Below are 24,139 nucleotides of genomic sequence, written 5' to 3'. Positions count from 1 at the left end.
TATATATTTATTATTTTTTCTTTAACTAAATATATTTTTGTTTATCTTTAAAGATAGGTTTATTGGCTAAGGAAGTTTACTTTCTTTTTTAAAAGAATTTCTTGGATTTAAAATTTTAAAAAAATAAGAAAAATTATTAGATTCTTTTGATAAATCAACAAAAATTATTAAATTCATAATAGATATATATCATCTCTGTTGAGACAATAGTATTGATTTATAGAAGGATTGAATTATGATTCTATAATGGTACATAAGCTCCAACCACATCTCAACACCTCCTTTTATGGTCATATCACCATCAACATCTTCTTCTTCCTTTTTTTCATTCATTCTCCACTATAGAAAATAATATCAAATAAAAAAACATTGGGTTTTATTTCATGATTTCACGTTATTTTAAATTTAACCAAATATAATTTATTTCTTTTTTTTTAACTTAATCAGGTGCCTTTATGTGATAGAAATTAAAAAAAAAATATACACTTAAAATCAGTCGAGAGAAAAAATTATGGGATATATTCTTAAGAAAAGAAAAGGAAAAAAATCCACGTCACGACAACATTGGATTCTTGAACCTAACCGCCGTAAATGCCAAGTAGGACAACACATCAGCATGGACCCCACCCCAAGTGAAATGACATCACCTTCTTAGCGCGAAAACAAAGATAACAGCGAGCGTGATTCACATTCACAAACGTGGATTCCTCTCAGTAAACAAACAAACCGAGTCAACTGCTGCCCCTCTGTATTGCTATAATAAGAGAATTGAATTCTCTTTCTCTCCAACTAAATCAAAATTCTCAGAATCGAATTCCTCTTTCAATCAAATTTCATTTCTTTTCTTCCCGGCTAGATGGAGGGTACATTGACGACGGATTCGGTTTCAGATTCGGATTTCCTTAAGGAATTTTATATTCCTAATTACATTTTGGTTCCTGATTCGAAATCCGATTCCACTCCTCCACCTCAACTGCCTCAGTGTCCGGTCCTGGTTTTTATCAATTCCAAAAGTGGTGGTCAGCTTGGTGCAGATCTTTTAAAGACTTATTCTGCCCTTCTTAATGAAAATCAGGTGAGGCTTTTTTTTTTGAGTTTCTCTTCTCTGATGACAAATCGGTGAATTTTTTATGTTTTTAATGGACTTTTAGGTTTTTGATTTGGGGAAGGAAGCGCCGGATTTGGTGTTGCGGAGGATTTATTTGAATTTGGAGAAATTGAAATCTAATGATGAATTTGCTGCTAAAATTCAAGAGAAATTGCGAATTATTGTAAGTTTTTTTTTTAATTTTAGTTTTTTAGGTGGTGTTTGGATTCCTGAATGTGAATGTAATTGTGTTTGTTTTATTTTTTTTTATATGTTGAAATATTTTTGTTTGGATTAATTGTTTTATTTTTTATTTTTAAATTTATGAGTGTTGAAATATTTTTGTTGGGATTAATTGTTTTATTTTTATATTTATGTGTGTTGAAATGTTTTTGTTTGGATTAATGTTAGGTTGCTGGTGGAGATGGAACAGCTGGATGGCTTCTTGGTGTTGTTTGCGATCTTAAATTATCGCATCCGCTGCCGATTGCTACTATGCCCCTGGGGACCGGAAACAATCTTCCGTTCGCGTTTGGTTGGGTAAGAAATAATGTCAATGAATTTGAAATGGAGGATGTGATTTGAATGTTTCGAGATTTCTGAAATTGATGGTAGTTTGAGTGATGTAATGTTAGAATTAGCAATCTGGAAGAACTGGAGTGTAATATGAAGTGTATTTGCAGGGAAAGAAGAATCCAGGAACGGATGTTCAGGCTGTGATGGCTTTTATGAAGAAAGTAAAGAATGCCAAGGAAATGAAAATAGACAAGTTAGTTAGCATAACTATCTTTGTGTTTGGATGTGCATGCATAGTCGTAGCTTTGTCTGGTTACATGACTCGGATTAATGTTCTTGTGGGGATAATTCGCTTAGGATTTAATTTCTTGAAAATATCTTTCTGCGGCATAAGTTTGGTGTCTGATTGAACAAACATGGGGTGATTGATTTATATGTTGGTTCGTCATTGCTTGCTTCATTTTATTTTGACTTGCATATTTGCTTTTTCTATGTTCTTGTTTGAAATTCAGCTGGCATATTCTCATGAGGATGAGAGCTCCTAAAGAAGGTTCCTGTGATCCCATTGCACCTCTTGAACTACCACATTCTCTGCATGCAGTTCACCGCGTTTCTCCAACAGATGAGCTCAACATGGTAGTGCAGTCTACATTGCGCTTAAGAACTTTTTTTTTTTTTTTTTGGAAAAGTGCTCTTAAGAACTGTCTAAAACATTTCTTGGTCATCATTTTGCTTATAATCAGGAAACTGCATTTGATGTCCGTGCAAAATCCAGTAGTAATTGCCTATTTGAACCCCAACACTACTTTTCTACTCTTTCAAATTAAAATTCTTCGATATTACGTTTGAGCCTGGAAATAACATATACTTTTTCAAAGAACCTCACTTGTTTTCTTGGTGCTGGTGGAGCCTTTGATATCTATCAAGTGCCTACTCTGATACCAAAGGTAGTTCCTTTGAAGAAGGATATTGCATATGAAATTGCATTTACGGTAGACTGACAATTGGATTTCTTCGGTACCATTTAAACCAGACCCAATTAAAATTCAATAGTGTATATTTGCCTGCATCATAAATAACTAAATGCTGTGGCCTTTTTTCTGCTTTAGCTTTAGTGCAAAACCTTTGATAAAATCTGAAGATTCCTACTGAGAATGTGTTTTATTTATTGTCATTAATTTTTTTTTGTACAATTTTTCTACAAGTGAGAAAAACAAAATTCGTTGACTTCTAAGAGAGTACTATCTCTAGTGAAGAAAAGTGAGGACAAACCTTAGAATCGTTCTGTTCTCCACTTTAACATATCTACTTCTTTGAATATAAGTTGCATCATGCATGCCTTACAAAAATGTTTTGGTTGCTTCACAGGAAGGTTATACCACATTTCGTGGGGGATTCTGGAACTACTTTAGTATGGGTAAGACTTCTATCTTGGACCAAGTATAATTCTTTTTATTTTTCTTATTGGCCAATTGAAACCTTAAAAGAAGATATATCTGTTGTCATAATTCATTTTTGGGTTATTTCCTAAAATTTTACTCCTTTTTCTTTTAAAATAAAAAAATAAATAATAAATAATAATAGCAAGAAAACTAGTATTTTAGCAAAAGTAGAAAAATCAAGCTGCAATTTTTTATGGAATTGAGAACCTAATTGTACCTTGTTGTACCCAAGATTGAAGAGATAATACAGATTCAAGGTCAAATTAAATTATTATTGAACGAATCTGCATAAAAATCAAGTCCAAGGATATAATTAGATTTTTAATAGATCAATTTGATTTAATCATGTACCAAATTAAAGTTTAATTATGTTTAAAAATTAATTTGGGTCTAATTAAAAGATTTAATAAGGTGCAAGGACTTGATTATATTTTAAATGAGTCAAATTAATTTTATTAGGGGCTTAATTGGTGAAAAATTAAATTTGAAAGTCTAATTTGAGCGTAATTTAGAAAATTGGAATTTTAGAGGATCAAATTTAATTTTTACAAAGTCAATTGATTCCAATCAGGGGTAAAATCGTAAGAAAATCAAAGTTTTAGGGTCACTTATAGGTTAAATTAAAGAAATTAACAGCCAAAGATCATTTTGAAAAAGGCGCCGAACTTTGGGGATCCAATTGATTGAAATCAGAGGTGAAATTAAAGAAAATCAAAAGTTTATTGATCAATTGAGGATCAATTTGCATAAATCTGAAATCAAGGACTACAATGAAAAAGGCACTGAAATTCAGGGTTGATGTTGAAGTTTTTCAGGGATAAAGTTGCATAAAATTAAAAGTTTAGGGTCAATTAAGGCTGCAATTGAAAAAAAAATAGAAGATGGAGGACCAAATTGAACTTTGGCAAAATGCTTGAATTAAAACCCTAAAAGTCAAAACGATATTGTTTCATTTAAATGAAACAGCGCGTTTTGACCAAATAATTAAAAAAAAAAGACAGACCAGATGACTTGTTGTTTTGTCTATTATTCATCCTTTTTTTTTTTTTCACCTGAAAAGACTGCTTAGGGGGTTACTTTTACATTTAATTCCTCGCCTCTCCATTAAATTTGATAAAACTTGCACGAAAATGATAGCCTAACAACTGACCATACCCTGGTATGGTTCTTTCTTAGCAATTGACATTACAGTGGTTGTGGCGAAAGCCTAAAAAAGCCAACTCAAGAAACCTTTAACTATCAAATTTGACAGTTCATGATGGTCATTTTAAGCTAACGGTTGATATCTTTTTCAACTAAATCAAGGGTCAAGATTTGTTTTTAAAAGAGACTAAGTATCCCTTCTGCTTCTTATAAATAAGGATGAATTACATGCCCCGAGAAGAAATAAATCAGAAGCTAGAGTCTAAAAGAACCAGCCATCCCCCTATTCTCTCCCTGCTAGCTTTCTCCCACTTTCTCCGCCGCCATCACCAGCATCACACCGAACCTCCCAGCATGACCACTAACCATCTCCACGCCAAATAGCTCCCATCTCTCCTGTGTCAGTCTGCCTCCCCCCGCCACCCTAGTTTTGCATGTAGGACGTGAATTAATTAATTCATGTCCTGCAACAGTTGGAAAGGTTTGGATTGGACCCGTTTCAGTCTAGTCCACATGGTTGGGTCTAGCACACACCTGCAGTCAGCCCAACCTAACCCAGTTAGGTCTGGCTCAAATGGTTGGGCCGAGCCCAACCTAATATATATTAATAATAATATAATATTATTAAAAAAATAGAAAAAAATTTAAATTTTTCAAAGGGCATTTTAAAAATATTTGTGGGTCCCTCGCATGTTTTTCCAACCATTTTGAATAATTTCATGTTGTATACTTACATTGTAAGATATAAACCCGGTATTAAAATACTCGGTTTTCTCCTAAACTTTTCCAAAAAAATTAAAAATTTAAAAAATTCAGAAAAAATAAATAAATAAATTTTCTCTTAAAAAAACAAAAATGTTTTGTTTTCATGCTGTCGAATCCTAAAAATTTTCCAAACATATTTTCATAAAAAAAAAAATTACATCTCTCATGTTTTAAAATGTAAAATTGATATCATAATCAGTTTATGATTATCTGTTAGGGTTTGGTTAAAATATCAACAATCTTTCACTAATCATTTTGTTTACTTTACGTTTAAAGTGTTAGGATTTCTATGTAGACTTTAATATTTGAGGGTATAAAATTATATTATAAAGTATACTCTCAGGTATTAAAGATACAAAGAGTAAAATAAATGCGATACTAAAATTTAGACTTTAGAACGGTTAGGATTTTAACCAGATAAAGTAGAGACTTCCTCACGAAGAGAGATTTACTTTGAATTTTAGACGAGACTAATGAATAGAAACTTGACTTAGAAAAACAATTAAACAATAACGCAGCTTACCTCAGCTAGGGTGCACGGAGGGCGATGCGTCTTCCCTTACACAACAGTCCTTTATCTGGATTCTTACAGACCATATGTTTCCTAATAATTAAATACTAGGCGAGAGCTTTTCAACTTTATAATCATAAATTTATGATTATATCTAAAACCCATTTCCAATACATCCTCCCAGGAGGCAGACCTACCATCACTCAACGCCGCACATGCCCCGCGACATCTGTCATGGATGCCTCTAAAGTATAGTGCAATTTATTAGTATTTTTGAACTGCAAGATAAACTCCGTGTCTTATTTATAGAGTTTGTTCTTGAGGTTTAGAATATCTGAGTTCTTGTTTCTTTTATGTAATCATCGATTCATTGAAAACATCTGAGATAGTGGAGACGTTCAATATTTAAAATCAGATTATAATTTTTTAAAATCTACCCTATATGCATGTGATTATAAGCATTAAGATGTAAATGTGAATTATATAGAGAGGATTTATTTTGTTTTGTTGTATCTTCTAACTTCCATTACAAAATGCCACACTGTAAATATGTTTTAAATGACAAAGAATGTCAATTTAACTTTTTAAAGTTCAAAATCTTCTTTCTTGAAGCATGCCATGAACACTTGGATTTCAGAAATTTTACATTTTACCCCAAAACGTTTTTCTGACATAACCACGACTTGTATTCTGTTGTTTACAGGCATGGATGCCCAAGTGTCATATGCATTTCATTCTGAGCGGAAGTTGCATCCTGAAAAATTCAAAAATCAGTTGATTAATCAGGTACTGCAATGTCTTCTATATTCCTAGTGCATTTTAATAAATTGAATTAAACATCACGGTTTTCAATTATACTTAACTGTTGAAGAAAGGATATCAAATTTTGATCAAACTTCTATTCTTCACCAAAATACGGGGCTTCTCCGAAGTCTACCATTAGGAGTCTGGTTGGTAGGACAATAATTGGTCTGCTAAAGAATGTAATACTGTTCGTTTGATAACTTGTCCCTACTTTTGTACATACTAAATGGTCAACTCAAAGTGAAATACTGCTTTCTTAATTATTGTTTATTTTCTCCCTTTTGAAACAGAGTACTTATGCAAAGCTTGGTTGTACACAAGGATGGTTTTTAGCTTCTCTTTATCACCCTTCTTCAAGGTTAGTGTATAAAAAGCAATACAGAGAGAGCGAGAGAGAGAAAGAGAGAGAGACGGGCATAAATTCTGTTGTTTAACTGTTACCTGGATGCATGCAATATTACTGTCTGAGCTGTATATTTGGATTTCAACTGGTATCCCTTTGAGAAGAGATAGAGCTATAAATGAGACAAATATATTTCATTGTCTGAGAGTTTAGAGACTCGCTGGCAAATCCTATAGCCAATCATGTTATGATAAATGCTGCATGCCTCAGCAAATTATGTAATAGCGATGATTCTTCATTACAGGAACATAGCGCACCTTGCTACAGTAAAGATCATGAAGAAGACTGGTCAATGGGAAAAGCTTCATGTACCTAACAGGTAACTCAATGATTATGTGCTTCAGTTTTATGGATCGTGCATCACTTTTCCATGACTGCTAACTTTGAAGAAATGTTAAACGCTTCTAAGTTTCCACTGAAACTAAATATTGCTTAGAAAAAACTATAAAATGTTTTGTCTATTGACATCCCCTCCTCTGTTTTTTCTACGAACAGCATTAGGTCAATTGTATGCCTTAACTTGCCCAGCTTTTCTGGTGGACTAAACCCATGGGGGACACCAAATAGCAACAAACGACATGACGTCAGTTTTATCTGTTCACTTTCTTATCTACTTTAAATTTTAGTTTTGACGGAAACTAAATAATTTAATCTCATGAACGTTTATTTTACTGAGGAAAATATGATAAATTGGCCTCTTATATTCGTTTCAGAGAGGCTTGACTCCACCTTTTGTTGATGATGGACTTATCGAGGTTGTTGGTTTTAGAGACGCTTGGCATGGGCTTGTTTTGCTTGCTCCAAATGGACATGGAACTCGTCTTGCACAGGTGAAAAAATAAAACTGTAACTGAAATTCTTCCCTGATTTTAAATGGCGCTTTCTTTATGGATATCAAAAATTCATTCACGAAGAGGAAACCAAGATCGATTACTTATTCATGGATATAAAGGAATCAATCAGTGACCTAAGATGGAAATGCGTGCTGTGATTTCTAGGTTCATACAATAAATCAAAATGTCTCATAAAAATGGCATTACATAATATGTAGATTAATCTTCTAAACTCGACATTCATTTGGTTTTGGCACTAGGCACACAGAATCCGCTTCGAGTTTCACAAAGGTGGCGCTGACCACACATTCATGAGAATTGACGGGGAACCCTGGAAGCAACCGCTACCATCCGATGATGATAATACTGTGTTGGTAGAAATCTCTCATCTTGGCCAAGTCAACATGCTTGCCACCGATGATTGCAGGTCTAAAAGTGTCAACGATCCTTTATCGCCATCCTGTCATGATGCAGACAAAGACAGTGACGAGGAGGACTCGGTACTAGCCGAAGAGTTTAGGAAATTTGGCGCAGCTGATACATTCAGGATCCCAGATGAAGTTGACATTTCTCATCTCAGTTAAACCTTTAAATATTCATTTTTATTCTCTGTGATTTGCTTACATGTTTTATTGGGTTGATTCTCTCATGGTTTTGGAGTTTCATTTATATCATTTTTCATCCATATTGTTACTGAAATTGATTGTAAATTTATCCATTTACCAATTGATAATAAAACTGGTGGTTTAAAACTCTTGCAATTTTATTTTAGGATTGCTTGGTACCTTGCCAAAAATTACTGTTGGTGAAACAGGTCTTTGCAGGTGTTATGGTTATAATCTACCCTTAACCTTAAAGCTTATTTCATACAAAATGCGCTTTATTTTTATTATTTTACAACCATCGGACTTCATTTTATTTTTAAAGATTTATACTGTAACACCATAATCGTCCTCACAGCGTTTTATTTAGTTTTTTTTTCCCTCTTGCTTGCAACTTGGTTATTGTTCCATCAAGTACAATCAAAATACGAAAACCAAAAACGAATTTGAGTCAATTGTGATTGGAATTCACATGGCAGCAGCTGTCTCTTCCCTTCATATAAAAATTTCGGTTGAAGGGTTCATGGAATGTCTTCCAGCAATTGAGCTTCCTTTTCTCATTGGGTTTGATTTGGGTCTTGTTTGTTTGAGCAAATTGTGGTTAATTTTGAAGATTTTGTGGTTTTCAGTGGTGATTCCAGTCTTTCTAAGGTTAGGTAAGTGTAGGCAAGAAGTGTATGAGCTGTAATGAAGATGGAGAATAAGTTGGCTAAGGCGAAAAGAAAATTGGAGGAGATTGGCTGCTTCTCTTGCCCTCAAAACCCAGACTCTTCACCCTCTAAGGTAGATTTTTCAATTCTCTTTTATTCCAATCTCTATCAATTATGTTTGGTTAGAGAATCAAACCAGATAAGTTCATAAGATTGACTTGGGGGGGGGGGGGGGGGGTCTTTTTTAAAATAAAATAAAATTAAATCAAGCTTGGTCAACACCAGTCAAAGAACTAAAAAAATAGTTTTTGAAACAACAAAGACTAATTAATTCATTTCTTGAAACTAGAGGGACTAATTTATAATTGACTCCTCAATATGATCACTTTACCTCCAAATTAAAAAAAATATATAATGATTTATGAAACAATGAACACTGGTCAAGAGTTCATCTTTCTTGCTTATGCAAAAGATTTACTGGACTATCACTTACTATAGTGATTTATGAAATCAATGCATCATATCCTATTTGTATCCGTAAAATTTTCCATTATAATAAAGTAAATACTCTGCATTAATTTCCCTACATACCTACATCATGATCATTAAGAACCCCGGAAGCAACTCCTACCAATTGACTTTGATTAAGCCATCATAATTGACACAAAGGACAAAGATAGTAATGTGGAAGTCCCTGTACCTTGTGGAGTGGAGAAAATTTAGGGAAGCTGATACTTTCAATCAATATCTCAAGTACAATTATATTTGGTTCATGGTGACATGACCTGACTTCTGTCCCACTTTCTCACTAAGACAGCTTTGTCCCATCTGCTCACTAAATATTATCCTAAAATATCTTTCTGTTTTTATTTGCTTACTCTCCTTATCAGGGTCAATTCCCTAGGGGGGTTTGGGTTCCAATTGTATGTGCAAATTTGTAGCTGACTAAAATTTTAGTTACCAAAATGTCTTTCAACAATTAACAATAGTAAAAGTTCATTCTCCTGTAGCAAATCAAATTTTGAAAATGATTCACAGGTTCAGTACATGTTATTTTCAGATACTCCCATTTTAAGAGGATGCATACTTGCAGCTAACAGATGCAGTTCAGGCTGATGCACAATTATGTTTTTGTTTCTGTAGCCTGTGCTTATCACCAGTTGAATAAATTAATATTTCATTTCTGTAGTATGCGCACAATACATGCTTATCACCAGTTTAAATGAAAATTTTCTATGATTTCTTTGTATGACATTGCTCATCAAGTTTATTGATTAGATTCGTGGTCAAACACGGTTAACACAAAAGGGAAGTTTAATAGTGATGAGCACAAAGATATATTTGCAACTGGGTGTTTAATAACAGGATACATTTGTGGTACAGAAATAAGAAAGAAAATTGTTTGAAATAAAGGAAACAAATATATAAACATGTGGAACAAAGAGGGAATGTATCCTGATCATCATACTGTAAATCCACAAGCTGACATATGATTTGCTGAAACAGAGAAGTCTTTCAAGTGTACCTTAAAATAAAGGAGTGACGATGTTCAAGCTTTCATATAATTTGATCTGTGTGGTGAGCGATGCTGTGTTGACTGAACTACTGTCCTACAACTTGGGGATCTCCCAAACATTTTGCTACAATCTCATTAGCCTTCTGTGATTCTGCACGTTCTTCTTGTTTCTTCTTTTCCCTGAAAGCCAAAAGCATCTTAGAAAACAGAACCACATGCAAGATGGGACAAACAAAAGAAGAAGAATGCTAGAACATATCTTGGGAGGAATCAGTTTTAGACGTTATGGGCATTTGATGAACAATTTACATGGCTCAACATAGATATCATAGCAAGTTCACAACTAGATTGTTCGTATTATATAACAATGTACTTTGATTAAACATTTACTGTTTAAGTTTGATGAATACAAATTTTCTCCAGATTACAGTTTCCGACTCGCAAGAAGTTCTGTACGTGTTATTTTCACATACTCCCATTTTAAGAGGGTGCACACTTGCAGCTAAGAGAAGCAGTCCAGGCTGATGCACAATTATGTTATTGTTTATGGATAATGTAATAATCACCAGTGGAATAAAATAATATCACATACCATCATTTTTATGTAAAAGAAATTGTATGTAGAAAGGATGTATATCTTTACCTATCTACATACTCCTTCAGTAACTCTTTCGCTTGAACCAATTTAGAAAGAAGGCCTCGATATACATCAAGGTCCCGATCCACACTTCTTTTATTGATGTTTAGTGCCGAACAAAGCTGTTGCATGGAAATTAAAAGGTAAATGTCAAACTATCAAGCAAAAATCTTTATTTCATAACAAAGTTCATTAAGGAGTTGAAGTTAGCCAAATTAGAAATCCAACCACTTGAAATTAAAATTGGAAAATTCAAGTCCGAAATCTCTGTTAATTGAAATACTACATCCATCATATCTTGTTCAAGGAACTGAATCTCCAATTGAAAACAACACTTTCTCAAGTAAGAAGTCATGGTTCTCACATATATGCAATAAGAAAGCATATGAAGCTCTTGAGCTCATGGAAGGAAAAATTAACCTTAGGATGCCAATGAATTTATTACTTGGATATATTCACCATTAGAACTTTCAGTTCCTGAAGCTTCTTTTTTTTTTTTTTTTTGCTTCGTATTCATTTTGTCAGGCAGAAGCTGAAAGGATTTAAAGTCATAAAATGTCCCAAATACACAATTTTAAAAATGTATCACATAATATCTTCACAATCTGCAAGAAGAAGGTCTCATATAAATCCATATTCTCCAAACTTCTTGACACAACTAGATACTATACTGGAAATTTGGATCTTGGATTTGAGGGTAAAATGGGCTAAATTTATACACATGCAACTATAAATTGAAGCAAATTTTGGGAACTGAAGAATTTATGGATTTGATGAACTAAAAACAACATCCAAAACAATGAAAATCACTAGAAAACTAAAACTTTAAATAGAATAGTAGAGGACTATATTACATAGATTGCAATAGAGAAGGAATGTAACAACCAACCTTTTCTAGTACTGTTGGTTCACTTGCATTTGATAGCTCAAGAAGACGAAATAACCCAACAGCAAAGAAACGGCTGTAGCTGAAATTCCCACTCGCAGCTCTTTCTGCAATGCCCTTTAATATCCCCTCAATTTCTCCTTCCTTAGATGAAAAGTCAACCAATGAACTATGAGTCTGAGCCCGAGCCCATTCTTCCAGCTTTTTAGCATCAATTCTGCAGACCAAAACATACAGAGCTATTCAACCCAAATGGTGATTCAAGTCAGGTCAAATAGAAAGGTAATTTTTAGACTCTGTTCAATGAAACTATTAATGATCTATGTGATGTTACAATTATATTCTTTCAGTTTCCTGTTATGCAGAGTAACAAAGGGATAAAAGAGAAAAAATTTGACCACCAATATATGAACATCTTAAAAGCACCAGGCATCTCCAATTTTTCAAATGATCTGGCTAAGCTTTTCAAAAGTTTCAGTTTCTGCTACGTTTGTCATTTATCTATCTTAATGTGTTGCCTGTATTTCTTTTCATTTCAATTGGTTAAAAAAACTCAAATGATCTATATATAAAGGTAACAATGTTGATAAAAAAAAGTAAATTATGCATAGAATAAGGATTTTTTTTCTCATGTTTCTTTGAAACCATCCATGAGAACCACCTAAGCCTTATTCTTGCAAACATCCAGCAATTATTTAAGTCTCTCCATTTAAATAAACAGAATTTTAAAGTGATTTGTGGTCTTCAGAAAACAAATGCCAATAATCAACAATAACAAATGTTTTCTTATTTCTCATGCAATAGTTTCTAATATAAAAAATTATCATTCAGATGCAATAAGCTTGATAAAAGATATACTCTTATAAATCAGTAACAATCATTATTTACACTAATTCCTGTTTGAAAACTAAACTTAAATTGGGGAATTGAAATAAACAAAAAGACTTCCAGCAACAAAACCAAAGAAAAACTCAGAAAACAAGCCTGTATTGCTCCGGGTCCTCCTTCAATGCTTTAATGTAAGCCTGAAAAATGGCCTCTCGATCCTCGTCACTCGGATACCCTTCCATGAGTTGATCATACACAGTAACAAGACCAAGACCAAACACGGGATCATAAAGGTAAGTCTTCTTATACCTCATCAAATGTTGTTGTACTATCAACTCCTGCAAAACAGTATTATAGATACTCGGGATCGGTCTCTTATACGCCTTTAAGAAATTGGACTTTGTCTCGGATACCGTTGGTGGTACATCTGAAAACCCAATAAACCAAACAAACCATTACCAACAAATCCACACACTATCATACGCTACATCAACAAACCTAAAAATTGCAGAATTAAAACCATAAACACAATAATGACAAGGAAAAATAAAATCTTCGACCACAAATTCTCAGAAACTACAATTAAGCATTAAAAACATACATATAAATTTCAAGTCTAAGTTTCCAATACCCACTAAGTGAAGCATTAATAGTTCAAACAAAATACTAAAATATATCTACTTCATTTTGTTACTGAATCAATCACAAAATTAGTTCTTTTCAACTATTAAACAGAAATTTTCACACAAACAATTCATAAAAATAAATGAATAAATCCCGCTAATTCCTCATGAATGTGAAAAAAATGAATCTATAATCAAACAATTGAATACTAAAAGCTTCACCTCCTAACTACACTAACTTTCTACAACTTTTATTTCTATTTTATCCCACTTTCTCAGCAACCAAACACAAAACAGAAAAACAATAAAAAAAAAAAATCAACAAAGACTATTGTTTTTTACCAGTGGAAGTGGACATGCAATGAATAGCCGTACGAGAAGTCGAATTCGAAGCTTTAACGCCAACATAGTGACACGAAAAAACCGACCGAATTCGAAAACCTTCAAAACTTAAATTACGCGACGCTAAAGAGGACACGAAAGTGTTTCGCTCACTAGAAGATTGGTTTACAGCAGAGAACGATAGGCTAGTAATGGCAGTCATTGTTTATCGATACAAATGCGTGTTTGAATAGAGAGAAAATGAGAGAGTGTTTTTCCGGGAAAATTAAGTTATAGGGAAAGAAGAGAAGAAAATTATTTGCATTTTCTAAATGCTGTGTTTGGATTGAGAGAAAAGGAGAGAAAGTGAGAGGTTAGAAATTGAAAGAGAGGCTTATCTTTAAAAAAAAAACAAAAAACAAAAAACGAAAACAAACAAACAGGACTAAATTTGTGATTTTTAGAGGGAACCAGTGAAGTTTGACACGTAATCTGTTATTATTTGTTTGGGTTGTTGTATGGGTGTTTGCGGTTTTTACCAATGGGTTGCTTGGAAACAAGGAAGTCCACTGAGGAATTTTTTATTAATAAGGTGTGTAGTATAAATTATTTTTAAAAAATAATATTTGTTTTAAAATATATTAAAATAATATTTTTTTATTTTTAGAATTTATTTTTAACATCTGTATATCAAAATAATCAAAAAACACTAAAAATATTAATTAAATTTTTTTTTTCAATTTTCGATGAAAAGCATATTCAACTTCAATATCAAACATATACTTAAAGATCGGGGTGTTTGACATATTTTTTGTTTATATTTTTAAGAACTTCTTAAAAGTATTTCTAGCTTAAAAAGAATATTAAATTGATATGTTTTTAGTATTTTATAATATTTTTGAATTGTTGATGTCAAAAATAAAAAACAAATCTGAAAAAAAATCATCTTTTCAATATTTCAGTACATTTAAAAAAAAAACAATCATCTTCTCAAGTTGTGCTCCCAATACTTGTAGAGATGGCAATTTAAGCTAATTTATTAGGTATTTATCATAGTTGTAAAAGTTTTATTATTCATTTTTTAAATTGTTATTTCATTTATTTTGAATATTTTTTAATTATGTTTTTTTTTTCAATTTTATCTTTTAATATTTTGATAATTTAAAATTTTTCTTTATTATTTTTTATGGTTTACTATTTATAGGATTATTCTCGAGCTCATGACTAGCGTCGTGAGTTTTGAAAGGTAACATGACTTAAATCTGGTTATTTTTTAAATTGATTTTTTTATATTTTTATCATTCAACATTTGATTTATCAAAGAATGATATTCATATTTTTTTTTCTTTTCAAATTTCTTTATATGGGGTTATTCCAATATTATGTTCATGGTCGAAAGGTTAGTAGGTTAACCTGAGTTGACTCGAGTCTTTTTATTTTTTTTTAGTTTTACCCTTAAACATCAAGTTATTCGATAATTGAACTTTATAATTTTATTTAGTATACTTTCAATTAGGTTATTTCAATATCACAACCAAGTCGCGGATTTAACATGTTAATCTTGATGGACTCGAGTCAAGTTTTTAAAAATTTCTTTTAGGTTGTCAATTTTTTTTGTCATTTTATTTATTTTTATTGCATTTTTTATTTATATTATTTAAACTAGTCGAACTTATTAAACACAATCGAGTCATTTACCCAAGTCTCAATTTCTTTTAGGTTTTTTTAGGAACACTTGCTTGCATTTCCTTAATATTCTCTCCCTACATTGAAAAACATTTGGGCTGGCCCACGGTGTAGTGCAGTCACTATTTAGTCCATAACTATCCATGGATCCAATTTTTATGTTGGTGGGTCTGTAGTAATTTTTGTATTTGGGACTGGACCCATTCAAAATGTAACAAAAAGTTGGCCCAAGTTTGGTCCATGAACAGCTATCATAGTTACCAATTGAAATTGGGTCAACTAAATGATTATTACTGGGCTTTACTATCTCTAATGGGTGTTCTAGCATATTTGGGCTTCTAGCCTTTCTTGTCTTTTAGGTGCTCACCTGTTCGTTGCCCCCCTCTGCTTCCTGGTGCCACGGAGAGTCTTTGTTCTAACAGAAATCGATTTATGATGGTTAAGAATGTATGTTTTCTATTTTTATTTTTTAAATTTAACATTTAAAATTATTAGTTTGAGAATACACCAAACCGATGCAGAGAAGATATTTTTAAAATTATTTAAAAATGAAATTAACCCGTGATTATGTGTAAACTAGTCTGAAAAATAGGTCAATATATTTTTGAAATTTAATTTTTAACCTATGTTTATATTTAAAAGGAAAAAAAACAGGGCAATAATCAAACATACCTAAACTTGACAGAATATCAAATCTAAATAGCATGAGTCTAGCTTGCTTTCAAGCCCAATTATCCTTAGGGTTCATTTGAATACTGAGTCCAAGCAGACATGGGTATAACAAGATATCATACCAAACATCTTTAGGTTTAGTTGCGCGTTGAGTCCAAGTAAATATAAGTATAGTGAATTGATAGACCTAATATCCTTGAGTTCAATTACATGTTGAGTCTAAACAGACATGAGTTTAATGAGCTATTAGACCCAATATCCATGGCTTTAGCTATGCGCTACTTTCAAGTACATATAAGTCTGACAATTTGCCAGACCCAACTTCTCTAGGTTTTATGTACGTGCTGAGTCCAATTATATATAGGTCTAGCGAGATGCTATACCTAATTTTCTTGGGTTTAGCTATGCGTTAAGCTTAAGCAGACATGGGTCTTGTGAGTTGTCAAACCCAATGTTTTGGGTTCCGCTACATGCCAAGCCTAAATAGACATAGGTCTGACGAGCTGCCAAACTCAATATTCTTGGGTTCAACTAAGCGCAGAGCCCAAACAGTTGTGGGTCTAGCGAGTTGCCAGACCCAATATCCCTAGGTTTAGCTAAGTGTAGAGCTCAAACAGGCATGAGTTTAGCGAGCTGCTAGACCTAACATCCTTGAGTTTAGCTATGCATTGAGTTCAAATAAATTGGATCTAGTGAGCTGTTAGACCCAATATCATTGGGTTCTGTTATGCGTTAAGCCTAAATAGACAAAAAGATGGCAAACTGTCAGACTAACATCCATTAGTTCAACTACGCACGCTGAATCTAAGTAGACATGAGTTTAATAAGCTATGAGACCCACTGCTCATGGGCTATCGTACTAAATTCAAGTGAATATGGGTTTGACAACCATTATATATAAGCTTTGAGGCTAGGTTTATTTGTTTATTTTTATAATTTTTAACATAAAATATTAATGACACGAGCACTCGTCTCTTTACACTGGTTCAGCTGATGTCTTAGCTAGGTCGAACTCAATTAGGATGTACGTGAACATGGAACCGCTGTCTGAGAGAGAAACAGCCTTTCTTCTCAGGAGTCCTTTCTCACTGTAATAGTAGAAATATAATGCTGGAACTGAGAGGTACTTGGATGCCATTTTCTTTGAGTAGATGCATTTTGGGAGGAACTACATCTACATGGGTCGACTTTGTCCAAAAATAAATGCGTATTGCTTAAGTTACAGCTTCCATGAAGGCGATTTTCAGTGTCTTCTAGTGTACCATTGCTTTGCTGTTTTGACGCATACACTTTTATTTGTATTTAGATACCAGAGAAAGGCAAACTAATTTCATCAAATAATTGAAATGAGAAGGGATTTAATTGGCAAAATGACAATTACAAAAAGAAAAATGAAAATTGACTTGGTCAAGATATACATATTGTCCTTTTTGTTTAGATTAATTAGATAATATTTTAGAATCAACTTGGGCACATGAAGGTTTGTTTTTATCGCAAAAAATATATATTTCTTGAAAGCAAATCATTACAGTCATGTTTCAAGTATAAATATCAGACCCAGTTTGGGAACCGTCCCATCAAAGGGTCTTGGTCATTTTTGTCTTGGTCATGATATTCACTTGATTGGGATTGAGCGAGTTTCATGAGGTGAATTAGGTTTTACTAGGTTAATATTTATTTTAACTCAATTTAAAACTCGGTTTTAATCAAACTATAAATTATAGATTTTCCAGGTTAATCTATCATGTAGAATTCAGTTTTAACACTATAATTTAAAGAATCCATGAAAATATATATTCTCAGAAAACTTGTTTATGAACTTTTCTTCATGACCTTGTGGCTGAAATACGTGCTCCAGCACTCAACCAACAACCTGGTTAATTTATAGAATTCACTGAAACAGAAAACAAGAAGTAAGGAAGGAAGCAAGTTGCAACTTAGAGCCATGGCTAGCTTCTCCACGATTATGTGTCGATCTTATCCAACTGACTTTTCATGTATCCATCTCCATGCTATCCATTGATTCACGTGGTTATATGCCTTCTGCTCCAATGACAGTGGAAGTAACGTGCTTGATATCTTTTAATAATCAGCAACAATCTTGACGGACTGTTTTCTAACTATAAAGCTAGAGAGAGAAAAAACTTTCAGTGATCTACAGTTCAAGGGACAAAAAGATACACCAAAAGAAGCTTGGAATAGCAAGGAAAGATCTTAAGATGGATAAAGAAACAAATTTGATGTCGAGTCATGTTTTCCAAGGAATCTAGCTAGCTACAAGCATATAAAATGCTATTCCTGTACAGCAAAATGAAGTTTTAGTTGGACAGATTCTCCAATGCTGTGATAGATTTAGAATCTTTCACTAAAAAAATTGTAATGGTGGAGACCCGAGACACATCAAGTACATATGCCTTGATTTGATAAAATTACATCGACAGAATAGTTATTAAACTTGACTTGATTAAGCATGTTGATTAGATGATCTAAGTTGAATTTTATGTTGAACATTGAATTAGCTAAATCTTGGTGACTTTATAATTTAACCCGAGGAGATTTAGCCGGGTTAACTGTAAGGAATTTTTTATAAAAAAAAGTTCAAATAATATTGTTTTTGATAAAATAATTAATCTGAGTTGAAGGAAAACCATCAAATTATCAAATTGATTCAATAACCCAGTAATTTAGATTCTAAATCAAGTGCGACAGACTGGTATGATCATGAAGATGATAGATGGAGTAATAGAATCCCTTAAGGTATGTGTGGATGTGATGAGTCTCAAGTCTCGCGTCAGGAACTTAGATTAGCTTGTCATCTCTATTTTTCATGCAAAAGAGAAGAAACAACATAGGACCTCCATTAATGTTCTAGTTAGGCCTGTATTATTTAAGAAAAAATAATTCCTTCCAGCTCATGCTGGAAGAACTAGGTTAATACATGTAAAGAATTCTTGTAGACACAAAGAAACATAATAAAAAAAAATAGATTTATATATCACGAGAAACAAATGGTAAGAGAAAAGATTCATTTACTCTTTCAATGTCATGAAATTTATGGATAGAAGAAAGATTTCTTCAACCCATTTCTATTTTTTTTCTCCAGTCCATATTGGAAGTAATTGAGCATATATGCAAATTATAGCTTTTTTTAAAAAAATCAAAGTAATTCCAAGAAAAAATACTTTTAAATAAACTTCTGCAAAACTGTAGTGTGTTACTTAACTAAATATCTTTAAAATTGTAAGTGATGTAAAACACTGAACACACCACATTACATAAACAAATAAAGTCTATATATATATTGAACCCTAGTCTCAAAGTTCCCCCACAAGTCAATAACTAGATCAGCTACTTGACATCCTTCCACTCCAGCTCTGCTCTGCTCTACTCTTATAGAGTAGAATTTACATCTCTCTTCCTCTCTTCTCTAACGTTCTTGAAACAAACAGTAGTACTTCCTACACACACACACAAAGGAAATTAAGCATTTATGAGCTTGAGATCCATCAGCAAGGAAGAGTTTCATCCAGCTGGTTCCCAAAGGATGCAAAGTGTTAAAGACAAAGCTCCTAAAACTGACCTCAAGGAGGCTGCTTCATCTAAGCAAACGATAAGCTTTTCAGGTAATTTCAGTTTTAATGATCTCAATAAATCTGGTAAAAACAGTGAAGATAACAAGCTTAAACAGGCAGAGGAGTCACTGAGGACTGTGATGTACTTGAGCTGCTGGGGTCCTAACTCCTAACTGATGTGCAATCCGATTTGCGAAAGCTGGCCGAGATGTTGCTTAGAAGCTTATGTACACAGAGCCTGTAATGTACATGTAGTATTTCTGAAGTTAACATCTATGACTATCTTTTTTTTCTGTTCCTTGTTCCTTCAAGATCATGTGTATATAATCTATCGAACCAGATAAGAAATTATCACGATGGGAATTACTAAGAGGTAAATGGTAGCAATGATCATGTGTTTAAGCAAAGAACATGGATCGGAACTATTAAGGTGCTAATGCAATGTGGTACCTACATGTTTGACAAAACTATCTTGCTTGTAAGATATGCTTTACCCTGATGGTGATGGGGAGGCCATAGAACTAGGAGAGGAATATGCTGACCAGTAACACAACATGATCTATTGATCAAAGCATCAATCAAAATCAACAATTTCAAGATATATAACAGTAAGGTTCAAGGAGATATTATCTCTAGCTAGTAAAGACAGGCATCAAACCATCATGCATCACACAAATAGACTTTTCATCTATTCAAACCATCATGCATCACACAAAATAGACTTTTCATCTATTGGATAATACTAAGGACAAATGGACACAGAAGCACTGTAACTCTGAAGACTTCGCAACATGTCTGAATGCATAGATAATTAATCTTGTGTTTTGCAATTTACTAGAAGGCTCATTGTTAGGCAAAGCATCAGGGGACAGACTTCCATTAAATTAGGTACTCAACCAATTGAAAGCAATATTCATTTTTTAGATTACTTGAGAAAGGGACTTCATCAAAGAACTGTTATCTTGACTAGCATCTAGCTAATTCTCCCCTCTCTGAAAGATCGCAGTACTTTCTAGTCTCGCTTGTAACAAAATAAATAAATAAGTGAATTTATCTACTAAATTAAGCTAATATCCGCAATAATTATATAAAGCTACGTCTTGTACTTTATTTAATTTTCTCTTGATCATACGACGAAATTAGAATCCTCGAATGAAAATTCAAAACTTGCAAAAAAACCTATGCTAACATAAATTTTTTGGAAAGAGGTTAGCTTGGAAAAATTATAGTTATCAAATGTGATCCTAAACTTGATTTTTTAGATTATAGGATCAATTTGAATCTCACCTAGTCAATCTAAATCAATTATTTTATTTAAAACATTATTTTTTTGTTTTTTTATTAAATTCCTTGGAGTTTACTCAATCAGGTTCACCTAAATTTAATAAAATCAATTAAATTACGGGATAATCTGATCAATTTACATGTCATCAAGGTATTTTAAATTAATTATTTCATTTAAAATAATATTATTTTAATAAAAAAAAATATTTTATGAAGTTAACTTAATCAGGTTTATCCAAATTTAGCCACATAAACTAAATTATGAATCAGCTCATCAAATCAACCAAGTTTGGCACATTCAATGTCCAATCAATTTGAAATAAAACCCGTCGGAGCATCCTGTAGGCCAACCAAGCGTTTCAGAACCATGGAATAAACTAATTATTAAAATTCGGGATTTCCATAGGTCTCTGGTTTTGAAGTTTTTGGAAATTTGAAGATTGAGAAAGCACCATCTTCGATCGTGTAATCGAATAGTGTAGGGTGTTGGATTCAACCGAAACAAACAAATAACAAAAACAAATACCATGAAACTAAAGATTTATATAGCAAAATTCTATAAGATTTAAATAATATTTCAAAAACAACAGAATATTAATTCGTGTACAGTGAAATACGAGAAATTAACGAAACCAGTACACATTTATCCAAAAACCAAAACCAGTACAAGAAATGAGATGCATGACATTCTCAGCCTTTTCAGCTTCCCTCAGCCTTCGCTTCTCACCAGCACCAGCCTTCTTCCTGGGTTCAGTGGGCACCAGAAACCCATCTAAACTGAGTGAAACTTTCCGATTCTGATCTTGGTTTTGCCTGAGGATGCATCATCATCCCTTTAGAATTCTGGTCTTCTAGGCCTTGAACTGCTCTAAAACAATTCCTGCTTAAGCACCTTAAGACTCATGTTTGTTGGCCTATAAACGTCAGGACTAAACCCTGTGATTAATGACCTAAACGTTTGGCCCGATGCAAAAATTAAGCGATTTGGTTCTGCTACTTGCCAAAATACGGTGTGTTTGCAAAAGGGTTTCTTCAACAGAAGCAGTTCTTGTAAGCCAAGCAAAATCACGATTTAAATAAATCTTTCAGATTAGGAAAATTGCAATTAATGAGCTCATTACTGCGATTTCTTAAAGAGGCCACAGAAAACCTGTGCATCATGGAAATTAACGTTGGGAACCTTGGGATACCATTCCTTTTTCTTTTATTTTTTTGAATTATTAGATTGGTTTTTTTGTTTGTTAATTCGAAGGATATTAGCATCGTCCTTAGAATTATTTGACTTCTTGGCGTCTCTAGGTGTTTCTTTTTGCTTTTTATCTTACCAGAAATGTTAGATGGGGGATTGATATAGTTTTTTTTTTTCAACTTGATTTATTTTAAAATTAATTTTGAGGTGTTTTGAGCTAAGAGATTATTATTTTAAGTTTATTAGAGTATTTGTTAGGTGTTTTTATATGATAATAAATTAAAAATATATTTTTAGACAAAATCACCAATCTTGAATTTTTTAATCACCTCGCTAGTGGTGGGTTTTGAGCTTCAAAATAACATGTTGTTTAATTATTTTTGTATTTAAAAAAACCAAGGCAACAACCAACCAACAAAAAAGCCAGGGTGCGGGCTTGGCTGCCTAGTGTTTTTATTTTATGAGCCAGGTGCAATAGCCCATCTAGGACACTTGGCCTTTTTTAAAGAATATTTTTCTAACAATCAGGTGTAATTTTCTTAAAAGTTGATTAATTACAAATATATAAGAATATATTTAGATATTGTTTTATTTAGTACCATTAAATTGTTTTGCCGGGGCCCGATTCCCTTGACCCCAAAATCTAGTTTTTATTCAAAATTTTTGTTTCTGAATAAAATTATAATTTTTTTTTAGAAATGCCGTTTGACCGTACTTCCAAATACATCTTTAAAATCTAATTATTTATTTTTATGTTTTAAAAACGTTTTTATAAAACATATTTTTTTATTTAGTTCAAATTAATTTTTTTAGTATTTTCATATCATTTTAATATACTGATGTTAGTAATAAATTTATAAAAAAAAAATATTATTTCAATGTATTTATAAATGAAAAATATTTTTTAAAAAAACTGCTAAAATAAATAATATAGAATTTAAACCACACATGCGTGACCAGAGTGTGCCACCTGTTATTCCCATTTTTGCCTCATCTATTATATAATAGAGTAGCAGGCAGTTTAGAGGAAAAGGGTGTATCCATTATTACTTGCTTTACTCTAATGGCTGCATTATTCTGTCCAATTTCACCATCAAAGTGTGACCAAAACCCATATTTCTCCTTGTATAATTGGCTTGTCAAATGGTTGTGCATGGTCAAGAAAGTCATTATGCCAAAACATGATACTAACCTTTTGCTTTACCTGGGGCCGAAGCCACTGCCTTCTAGCTATGGCTGATGGTTTCTGGTTTCCACTACTCACTTTCACTACTCACTACGTACCGTCACCCTCTATAAATAAAACCCCATTGCAATCCATTATTCCTACTACATACAGCCATCTACCTAAAAGAAAGAGGAGATTTTCAGGTTTAAAGAAGAAAATATGAGCACATCAAGAAAGGCTTGGATTGTGACAGTACTTAGCATTGGTGCTGTAAAGGCATTGAAGGACCAGGGCTTTTGCAGATGGACCTACACCGTAAGATCATTACACCAACATGCCAAGAATAACATGAGGTCAACACCTCAGGCCAAGAAGCTTTCTTCTTCTATGGCTTCAAGCAAATTGAGGAAATCAAGCCAATCCGAGGAGTATTTGAGGAAAGCCATGTACTTGGGTTGCTGGGGTCCGTATTAATGAATTAAGAAGTTCGACGTGAGAAGCTCAAGCCTATAAAGTGTTTGTTTTTGTTGTGTGTCTCTTGTGGTTGAGATATGAAAAAATAATCACGTTTTTGTTTTGTTTAAATTAGGTTAAAACTATTGTTGAAAATATTATCTAATAAAAAATATATTAAAAATATATTTGAAATTGATCTTATAACTTAAATTATCAAAAAAACACACTTAAGTTTTTTCTTAATTTGCATAGAAATCATAATATATTGGAATAAGAACAATTAAAAAGAAAGACACTGATTTTGTTGAGGTAAAATGACTGTAGCATGGTAAGAAAGAAGGTGTTTTTTTTGTTAGATTGAGTTTTAACTCATTAAAAATATGTTGATGTTGCTTTTGTTAACCTTTGGTTGGACTATAAATTTTAATAGATCACACAAACACAAACATGTGATTCAAATATAACCGAACACTTTGTTTTTGTAGTCGATTGGTTTTAAAAATAAAAGTTCCTACAAAAATAAACATATTTTTAGACCTCTTTAG

The 24,139-nt window shown here is 32.7% G+C and overlaps 3 protein-coding genes across 4 annotated transcripts; 2 read left to right on the top strand and 1 right to left on the bottom strand.

Annotated features, from left to right (window-relative positions):
- Positions 1 to 686: 686 nt before the first annotated feature.
- On the top strand, positions 687 to 8,256 carry LOC133669311 (diacylglycerol kinase 5-like). Its single transcript, XM_062089402.1, has 12 exons — positions 687 to 1,075; positions 1,152 to 1,271; positions 1,499 to 1,627; positions 1,771 to 1,856; positions 2,116 to 2,239; positions 2,972 to 3,020; positions 6,168 to 6,250; positions 6,559 to 6,626; positions 6,916 to 6,990; positions 7,167 to 7,254; positions 7,385 to 7,501; positions 7,765 to 8,256. Exons 1-12 carry the CDS (start codon positions 857 to 859, stop codon positions 8,086 to 8,088), a joined length of 1,482 nt encoding a protein of 493 aa, XP_061945386.1. The 5' UTR covers positions 687 to 856; the 3' UTR covers positions 8,089 to 8,256.
- Positions 8,257 to 10,065: 1,809 nt separating this feature from the next.
- On the bottom strand, positions 10,066 to 14,003 carry LOC133669312 (protein THYLAKOID FORMATION1, chloroplastic). Of its 2 annotated transcripts, none has more exons than XM_062089404.1 (5): positions 13,589 to 14,003; positions 12,933 to 13,050; positions 11,799 to 12,012; positions 10,916 to 11,031; positions 10,066 to 10,452 (listed from the first exon to the last, which is right to left on the bottom strand). In XM_062089404.1, exons 1-5 carry the CDS (start codon positions 13,788 to 13,790, stop codon positions 10,359 to 10,361), a joined length of 744 nt encoding a protein of 247 aa, XP_061945388.1. In that variant the 5' UTR covers positions 13,791 to 14,003; the 3' UTR covers positions 10,066 to 10,358. The 2 variants fall into 2 exon arrangements, with proteins under 2 accessions (XP_061945388.1, XP_061945387.1); XM_062089403.1 differs by having other exon boundaries at positions 12,780 to 13,050; positions 13,589 to 13,999.
- A 9,139-nt stretch (positions 14,004 to 23,142) lies between these two features.
- Positions 23,143 to 23,692, top strand: LOC133669209 (uncharacterized). The gene has a single exon (XM_062089264.1). The coding sequence runs from the start codon at positions 23,358 to 23,360 to the stop codon at positions 23,610 to 23,612; it is 255 nt and encodes an 84-aa protein (XP_061945248.1). The 5' UTR covers positions 23,143 to 23,357; the 3' UTR covers positions 23,613 to 23,692.
- Positions 23,693 to 24,139: the final 447 nt, after the last annotated feature.

The sequence above is a fragment of the Populus nigra genome, chromosome 12 (genome assembly GCF_951802175.1).
Source record: "Populus nigra chromosome 12, ddPopNigr1.1, whole genome shotgun sequence".
In the NCBI taxonomy this organism is placed as follows: domain Eukaryota; kingdom Viridiplantae; phylum Streptophyta; class Magnoliopsida; order Malpighiales; family Salicaceae; genus Populus; species Populus nigra.
This window is presented reverse-complemented; position numbering and strand designations above follow the sequence as displayed.

What these genes read in the sequence shown, in the direction of transcription:
- LOC133669311 (XM_062089402.1), top strand. Translation starts at nt 857, where the DNA reads ATGGAGGGTACATTGACGACGGATTCGGTTTCAGATTCGGATTTCCTT. An exon ending in CTGGAACTACTTTAGTATGG is followed by an intron (nt 3,021 to 6,167) that starts GTAAGACTTCTA and finishes TGTTGTTTACAG; the next exon opens with GCATGGATGCCCAAGTGTCA. An exon ending in ATAGCAACAAACGACATGAC is followed by an intron (nt 7,255 to 7,384) that starts GTCAGTTTTATC and finishes TATTCGTTTCAG; the next exon opens with AGAGGCTTGACTCCACCTTT.
- LOC133669312 (XM_062089403.1), bottom strand. Translation starts at nt 13,790, where the DNA reads ATGACTGCCATTACTAGCCTATCGTTCTCTGCTGTAAACCAATCTTCT. An exon ending in TTGCATGTCCACTTCCACTG is followed by an intron (nt 13,051 to 13,588) that starts GTAAAAAACAAT and finishes TTGGGTTTTCAG; the next exon opens with ATGTACCACCAACGGTATCC. An exon ending in AACCAACAGTACTAGAAAAG is followed by an intron (nt 11,032 to 11,798) that starts GTTGGTTGTTAC and finishes TCCATGCAACAG; the next exon opens with CTTTGTTCGGCACTAAACAT.
- LOC133669209 (XM_062089264.1), top strand. Translation starts at nt 23,358, where the DNA reads ATGAGCACATCAAGAAAGGCTTGGATTGTGACAGTACTTAGCATTGGT.